Source organism: Saccostrea cucullata, unplaced genomic scaffold (genome assembly GCF_032062105.1).
Source record: "Saccostrea cucullata isolate Sc308-1 unplaced genomic scaffold, CSIRO_AGI_Scuc_v1 ctg4952, whole genome shotgun sequence".
NCBI classification, from domain to species: domain Eukaryota; kingdom Metazoa; phylum Mollusca; class Bivalvia; order Ostreida; family Ostreidae; genus Saccostrea; species Saccostrea cuccullata.
Genome location: NW_026918357.1, coordinates 68,865 through 77,500, shown reverse-complemented (window position 1 = coordinate 77,500; position 8,636 = coordinate 68,865). Strand labels below are relative to the sequence as shown.

The 8,636-nt window shown below is 36.2% G+C and overlaps 1 protein-coding gene across 1 annotated transcript in view; it reads left to right on the top strand.

Moving 5' to 3' along the window:
• Positions 1-8,636, top strand: part of LOC134263843 (uncharacterized) — a 79,337-nt gene that overhangs the window by 5,927 nt on the left and 64,774 nt on the right. Inside the window, exons 4-8 of the mRNA XM_062746215.1 lie at positions 6,307-6,425; positions 6,725-6,893; positions 7,634-7,830; positions 7,914-7,964; positions 8,508-8,628. Coding sequence (XP_062602199.1) covers positions 6,307-6,425; positions 6,725-6,893; positions 7,634-7,830; positions 7,914-7,964; positions 8,508-8,628 — 657 coding nt within the window. The remainder of the gene's footprint in view (positions 1-6,306; positions 6,426-6,724; positions 6,894-7,633; positions 7,831-7,913; positions 7,965-8,507; positions 8,629-8,636) is intronic.

The window sequence follows — 8,636 nt, the reverse complement described above, 5'->3', positions numbered from 1 at the left end:
TTTAGTAGCGAAAACTGCTTTAGATATGAACTGAAGATTAATTGGAGATGATAGTTCATGACTTATAGCGTTGCAGAATCGCCTTTTCGTGCGACGTCAATACTTCCGGTCGAAACCGGAAGCGAATTTAAAAAACGTAATTTTTCAACTTTTCTTTTTCAATATTTTTGTTTAAGAATTGAATGGAGACCCTTTTGCAGAAGCCAAATATGTAGTTTGTTTGAAAATCGAAAAAGCCAATCTCAAGATATTTGCATTTGAAAACGCGAAGCGGCGATCCCGATGGCCGAATGGTTAGCGCGTTGGATTGTCACGCGGGCGACCCGGGTTCGATCCCCCGTGTGTCCAAAAAATTTTATCACTTTTTCTTCTCTATTTTTCGATTTTAATTAATTTTAGACCATTTGCAACAACATATTTTCACTTTTTAAGCATATCTTACGTAATAAGGGGTCACAAGGGGCCAGAATGCTAAATCTTTGACGCTTCATATCTCGAAAAGGGTGAATATTTTGATAAGCAGTATTGAACAAAAGATGGTTAGAATAAAGTTCTAAACAATATGCATACTTTGAATTTTTGTAATACGGCCCCATTAAGGACTTGAAGGAGTGGCCCCTTAATATTTCAATTTAGCATATCTCCACAACGAATAAAAAATTTCTAAATAAGCGTTGAACAAAAAAGCTTCAAAATCACAAGATCTTTCATTTGATATCTAGAAAAAGGGGCTGACCCCTCAAATTAGGGGCTCATGGGAGCCAAAAGTCTTTTATCTATATCTCTCTAATGATCAATATTTTGTTGTACATTACTGAAGCAAAAGTATTTATCTTAACACATTGCAACAATATATGATACAATTTTGATCATATGTTACGTAATTAGGGGTCAGAAGGGGCCAGAATGTCAAATCTTTGACGCTTTATATCTCGAAAAGGGGGAATATTTTGATAAGAAATATTGAACAAAAGATTGTCAGAATAATGTTCTACACAATATGCATACTTTGAATTTTTGTAAAACGACCCCATTAAGGACTTGTAGGAGTGGCCCCTAAATATTTCCATTTAGCATATCTCCACAACGAATAGAAATCTCTGAATAAGTGTCGAACAAAAAAGCTTCAAAATCACAAGACCTTTCATTTGATATGAAGAAGAAGGGGTTGACCCCTCAAATTAGGGGCTCAGAGGGGCCAAAAGTCTTTTATCTATAACTCTCTATTGATCAATATTTTGTTATACATTACTGAAGCAAAAGTATTCATCTTAACAATTGGCAACAATATATGATACAATTTTGATCATATGTTACGTAATTAGGGGTCACAAGGGGCCAGAATGTCAAATCTTTGACGCTTTATATCTCGAAAAGGGGGAATATTTTGATAAGCAATATTGATCAAAAGATTGTCAGAATAATGTTCTAAACAATATGCATACTTTGAATTTTTGTAAACTGAACCATTCAAGACATAAGTGACTCCTAAATATTTCTATTTAGCATATCTCCACAACGAATAGAAATCTCTGAATGAATGTTCAACAAAAATCTTCAAAATCTCAAGACCTTTCATTTGATATCAGAAAATGGGGCTGACCCCTCAAATTAGGGGTTCAGAGGGTCCAAAAGTTTTTTTATCTATAACTCTCTAATGATCAATATTTTTTGATAAGTATCCATCATGAGAAGCACAGATATTCATCTTAACGATTTACAACAATATCTTATAAAATTTTGATCATATGTTACGTACATGTAAGAAGTGGTTGCAAGGGGCCAAAACGATATATATTTTTTTATGCATTTCGTTTCGAAAAGAAGGAGCATTTTTATAAGCCATATTGAACAAAAGAAGTTCAGAATATCGTGATAAAAATCAGAAACTTTAAATTTAAGGAAAGAAAACTTAATGTCATTCTTTTTTAACGAATATCTCAGTCAAAATCACATCTCATCTTATCGAGAAATTCAACGGAAGACCTACTCGTTGCTCGCAACGAGATCTCATCTAGTTATTATTCTTTTTTTTCTTACCGATTTTGTGCACGCGATTTCTCGAAAACGGCTCAATGGATTTCAACGAAACTTTCAGGACTTATGTAACATTACTTGAACCTTATGCATTTTTTTCCGTTTTGATGACGTCACTTCCGGTTTGGAAATATTGCCGATTTTATGAATTTTAAAGGGTCAGGTTGTCTCCAGACTTTCTCAATAATGGCTCTAGATAGAAACATGAAACTTTTAGGTATGATAGAGCAAAGTCTATAAATATGCGTAACGTCTTTCGTTTTTCCGGAAGTGCAGTACGTCGGCGCTGCTATGGCTCGAAAAATGACAAATCGCAAATTTCAAAATTTTTAACACCTTTTCTACGATATCTTTTTACCTGTAAACGTTTTGTTTAAACATATTGAACAAAAGAAGTGTAAAATTTCAAGATCTTTCAAATGATATCTTAAAAAAAGGGCTGGCCCCTAAATTTAAGGGCCTGGAGGGCCGAAAGTTTTTCTTTCATAAGTCAAAAAGTATTAAGAATTTGTAAGAGGTCAAGAAGCAAAGTTGTTCAAAATGTCAAGCTTAATCTATTGGCGTCGTCAAAATACGTCCGGCGTCGTCACTTCCGGCCAAACCGGAAGTAGTCGGAAAACGCGTTTTTTTGCCGTTCTTGACAAGTTTTGTAGTTACACATGTCTCTGGAAGCATAAAAGGTAATTTTTCCGTTCGTCGTCGTCACTTCCGGTCAAACCGGAAGTAGCAAAAAATGGCTTCTTTTGAAGGTTCTGATGCAAAAATGAAATTATAAAGTCACTGGAGACTTTTTAGCTCATTGTTTTGTTTTGTTCTGTCACTTCCGGCACTTCCGGTCAAAACCGGACGGAAGACCTACTCGTTGCTTGGCAACGAGCTTTGCTCTAGTTATTATTATTATTATTCTTTTTTTTCTTACCGATTTTGTGCACGCGATTTCTCGAAAACGGCTCGATGGATTTCAACGAAACTTTCAGGACTTATGTAACATTACTTGAACCTTATGCATTTTTTTCCGTTTTGATGACGTCACTTCCGGTTTGGAAATATTGCCGATTTTATGAATTTTAAAGGGTCAGGTTGTCTCCAGACTTTCTCAATAATGGCTCTAGATAGAAACATGAAACTTTCAGGTATGATAGACCAAAGTCTACAGATATGCGTAACGTCTTTCGTTTTTACCGGAAGTACAGTACGTCGGCGCTGGCTATGGCTCGAAAAATGACAAGTCGCAAATTTCAAAATTTAATACACCTTTTCTACGATATCTTTTTACCTGTAAACATTTTGTTAAAACATATAGAACAAAAGAAATGTAAAATTTCACGATCTTTCAAATGATAGGTTAGAAAAAGGGCTGGCCCCTAAATTTAAGGGCCTAGAGGGGCCGAAAGTTTTTCTTTCATAAGTCAAAAAGTATTAAGAATTTGTAAGAGGTCAAAGAAGCAAAGTTGTTCAAAATGTCAAGCTTAATCTACTGTCGTCGTCAAAATACGTCTGGCGTCGTCACTTCCGGCCAAACCGGAAGTAGCCGGAAAACGCGTTTTTTTTTGCCGTTCTTGACAAGTTTTGAGGTTACATATGTCTCTGGAAGCATAAAAAGTAATTTTTCCGTCCGTCGTCGTCACTTCCGGTCAAACCGGAAGTAGCAAAAAATGGCTTATTTTGAAGGTTTTGATGCAAAATTGAAATTATAAAGTCACTGGAGACTTTTAAGCTCCTTGCTTTCTTTTGTTGTGTCACTTCCGGCACTTCCGGTCAAAACCGGACGGAAGACCTACTCGTTGCTTTGCAACGAGCTTTGCTCTAGTTATTATTATTTTTCTTCTTCTTCTTCTTCTTCTTCTTCTTCTTCTTCTTCTCCCTGGAACTTTTTTGTCCGGGAATGATCTTGTAAACTGTTCCTCCGATGTAGGTAAAACCTTTTTAGGGTTAGTAGACATGTTATGTAGATTTGCGGAATCAAGGTCATTTTGCGCGCACGTGCTTGCAAGAGCGTGCACGTGCAACACGTGAAATGACCAATATAATAGATATAGCCACAACTTTTCTTTTTTTAGATGAAATGCTTTGAAACTCATAATGTGAGGATATATTAGTAGTATAGACATGACGACATGGTGAAAATAGCAAGATCTCACGCGCATGCTCGTGCACTTCGCTCTGATTGGCTGCAACTAAAGTGTCAATATCTTTCTTGTTTTTTGACGAAATCCTTTGTAATTTTGAACATAGTCATGCATTAGGATATCCTACAACATGAAATAAAGCAATTATCATGAAAACACGTGCATGCACGTGCGCTGCAATCTGATTGGCTGAAACTTTAAACAGCTATAACTCCCTTGGTTTTCAACCAAACAAGATGGGATTTGGAATATAGATAGATATAATGGACTTCTACAAGTAGGTATGGTCACCATGCACATGCATACACGTGCGTGTACATGTGCTGCAATCTGATTGGCTGAAACTTTAAACAGCTATAACTCCCTTAGTTTTCACCCTAACGGGGTGGAATTTAGAACATAGATAGATGTAATGGACTTCTACAAGAAAGTAGTCACCATGCTCATGTATGCACGTGCGTGCACGTGAAATGAGTAAAATCAAACATACACTTGAATGAGCGTATTTTTTAAATAATTTTGGATTAAATACTTTAATATTCAGTGTATTAAAAATATAGATTGTGTAGACATGACGCAAATGCATTCACATGTTCACGCGTGCAATGCTAAAGTTTAAATGATTTTTGTACACTTCTTTGTAAATGTTGTTAAAATCTCAGATGCATAGAGTCTGTCTTATTTAATGAAGCTTAAAGGGAATATGACACCAGAAGGGAGTTGGGGAGCGTTTGGGGAACATCTGTAACGGTCCCCGTTACAATTAGCACTAGTTTTTCTTCTTCTTCCTGGAACTTTTTTGTCCGGGAATGATCTTGTAAACTGTTCGTCCGATGTAGGTAAAACCTTTTTAGGGTTAGTAGACATGTTATGTAGATTTGCGGAATCAAGGTCATTTTGCGCGCACGTGCTTGCAAGAACGTGCACGTGCAACACGTGAAATGACCAATATAGTAGATATAGCCACAACTGTTCTATTTTTAGATGAAATGCTTTGAAACTCATAATGTGAGGATATATTAGTAGTATAGACATGACGACATGGTGAAAATAGCAAGATCTCACGCGCATGCACGTGCACTTCGCTCTGATTGGCTGCAACTAAAGTCTCAATATCTTTCTTGTTGTTTGACGAAATCCTTTGAAATTTTGAACATAGCCATGCATTAGGATATCCTACATAATGAAATAAAGCAATTATCATGAAAACACGTGCATGCACGTGCGTTGCAATCTGATTGGCTGAAACTTTAAACAGCTATAACTCCCTTGGTTTTCAACCAAACAGGATGGGATTTGGAACATAGATAGATATAATGGACTTCTACAAGTAGGTATGGTCACCATGCACATGCATACACATGCGTGTACATGTGCTGCAATCTGATTGGCTGAAAGTTTAAACAGCTATAACTCCCTTAGTTTTCACCCAAACGGGGTGGAATGTAGAACATAGATAGATGTAATGGACTTCTACAAGAAGGTATGGTCACCATGCTCATGTATACATGTGCGTGCACGTGAAATGAGTAAAATCAAACATACACTTGAATGAGTGTATTTTTTAAATAATTTTGGATTAAATACTTTAATATTCAGTGTATTAAAAATATAGATTGTGTAGACAATATGATATGGTCATGACGCAAATGCATTCACATGTGCACGCGTGCAATGCTAAAGTTTAAATGATTTTTGTACACTTCTTTGTAAATGTTGTTAAAATCTCAGATGCATAGAGTTTGTCTTATTTAATGAAGCTTACAGGGAATATGGCACCAAAAGGTAGTTGGGGAGCGTTTGGGGAACATCTGTAACGGTCCCCGTTACAATTAGCACTAGTTAACATTGAAATAGCACGTCTTGGTCACTTATGAAAGGTAAATTGAATAGGAGTAAAATATATGTTTAATCAATAGATATTATGATTGAAAGGGAGGAACGCACAATGCCCATAGTGTCAACAACAAAAAAGCGTCGGCTCGCCATAAATCGAAGGTTTCAATGATTGGATCTGTTTTTGTCCTATCTTAAATTTTCAGCCAGAGAGCTACAGTTCCAAGTTCAGCCAGAGAGCTACAGAGCTAAATCGTGTCTTGTGATCAATTTAATATGATTAATATTCTGTTTGAATTTTCAGGAAGCTTTGATGTTGTGAAAGGTTTCGAACTTATCTTCACATATAATAGAGATGTGAAATATGGCTGTTTGATATTTGACTTATCCGCACAGAATTTGACATACAATGATGTGGTTCAGGCAAGTAGAAACTTAAAGATCTTTCATTAATATAAAATGTTTATTGGTGCAGCGATAAAGATTGCTTGTAATTCTGTCTGTAACATATATTTTAAATTGAAAACTTGGTATAAAGCATGTTACACAGGTATTGCAAAAATATTATGTAACAAAAAATCAAAATAATTGTTTATGTTTTGTTTTGCATTTTAACAGAAATGGTTTCAAAAAAGAAACTTTTGCTAAACTTTTTGATTTTAATAAGTTCATAGGATTTTAGTGACGTTGTTTTTCTAAGAAAAGCTTGCATTAAACTTTAGACTGGTTTTTGGACTGAGATCTGGCCCATGGCCACAGCAAATCCTCCCATTGTTTTTCTGGTCAGTAGGAGTCTTCCCCCTGCACCTGCGCAGTACGATCGATACCTCAACGTAACCGAAAACGTCCAAAACGGGGAGTATGGCGTCTGTGTACCGAATGGAGGATGCGGTATATTTTATTTCTATTAAATATGTTTTTTTTAAATATGACAATACAAACATAGCTTTTTTTATTTTGGACAATAATCATGTAAGTACGACATATATGAAACATGTGGAGATGAGATAATGCACAGGACTCCAGCTCGAAAGTCCATTGAACATTTCAAAATAGGAGCGTAGCAAACACGGACTTTTCTGAAATATCAGAAGTGAGATCAGGTGCCATGAAGCAGTACACATACCCTACCCGCTGGCCACACCGTTATGATCCGGAAATAAAAACAACAAAAAAATCGGAAAAAAATCCATGGACAATTCAGTGTGTAAATAATAGCATAAATGTATCTCTGTTTGTAATGACTTTTATGAAGTATCAGTATCCAACGTAGATATGATAATCAAATTTATATTGGTTGTTTGGAATATCAAAAATATTCAAACTGACATGATTTTGAAGAATTTCCTCTTAAAAAAGGGAGCTTTGAGTATAAGTTGGATTACCATTAGTAAAATGAAAACAAAGATCCTCTAAAATACATTTTATATGATTGAAAGTCCGGGGGAGTGAAGGGGGGGGGAGGTTATACCAACAAAAAAGGTAAGCCCCAAATTTAATGCCTGAATTATTTCTATTTAAAAAAAAACACTGGGGATTAACCCCCTCCCCCTCGGTTCCAATACCTATGAATATGAATTACATACTTTTTTATTTCAAATTTACAGTTTCTACCTTTAAATTCAATACAGGTAGCGATGTAATACCACCAAGTCAGTGGGTAACCACAATATTTTATAAGACCACCACAAACAGTTCTGGACCTTTCAATAACCTGGAGATGAGTTTTGCTTTGGGACCCCCGGAGTACAAATTTAATGAGTACACTGTCAGCCTAGAAAACGTTAATGATTCCAAACCAATCATAATTCGCAACATGCCAAAGGAAGTAAGGCTTACTATAATTTTTTTTTTTACATTCTGACAGTTGTAAAATAAGATCCTGCAAAATGATATCGTTTTCCTTATTAGAAGCCGCACCACGTGTTTACAAGACTTTCGCCTGGACAATATGTGATAAAGGTAGGTGATGTTGCAATTTATGACATGTAGATATGTTGATGAAAGGCAAATAACGCTTTAGTGAAGAAAAGGTTCAAGTAAGAAAATGGATTAAAACTTGAAGACTTATAAAGGCAAAAAAAAAAAAAAGAACAATGAAGATCATATTCTTTCAGATTGAAAATCTTTCATTTATATTACACCGTTCACGGTAGCTCAGTCGGTAGAGCGCTCGCTCCGTGATCGGGAGGTCGTGAGTTCGCATCTCGGCCGCGACCGACCTAGTCGTTAAAATTGGAAGCAACTGTTCCTTCGCCATGCGCTCGGCACTTTGAAGTGAAAGTTGCAGGTCCTTCGGATGAGACCTTAAAAACCGAGGTCCCGTGTCAGCGGCAGGCGTTGGCACGATAAAGATCCCTCACAGTTCAATGGCCCTGAGTGCCGAGTAAAGGTCAAAATTTGAAGCCCTTCACCAGCATACGGTGACGTCTCCATATGAGTGAAAAATTCTCGAGAGGGACGTTAAACAATATATAATCAATCAATCAATCATTTATATTACAGATTAAACCATATGATGAACATTCTAACGATAGGAATCGATGTCTATGTAGAAATGAATTCCTAGCATGTTTAGCCTGCAAAACGACAGTTACCAATGAAATAACAGTGGGATATACCCAGAGTAAGTAA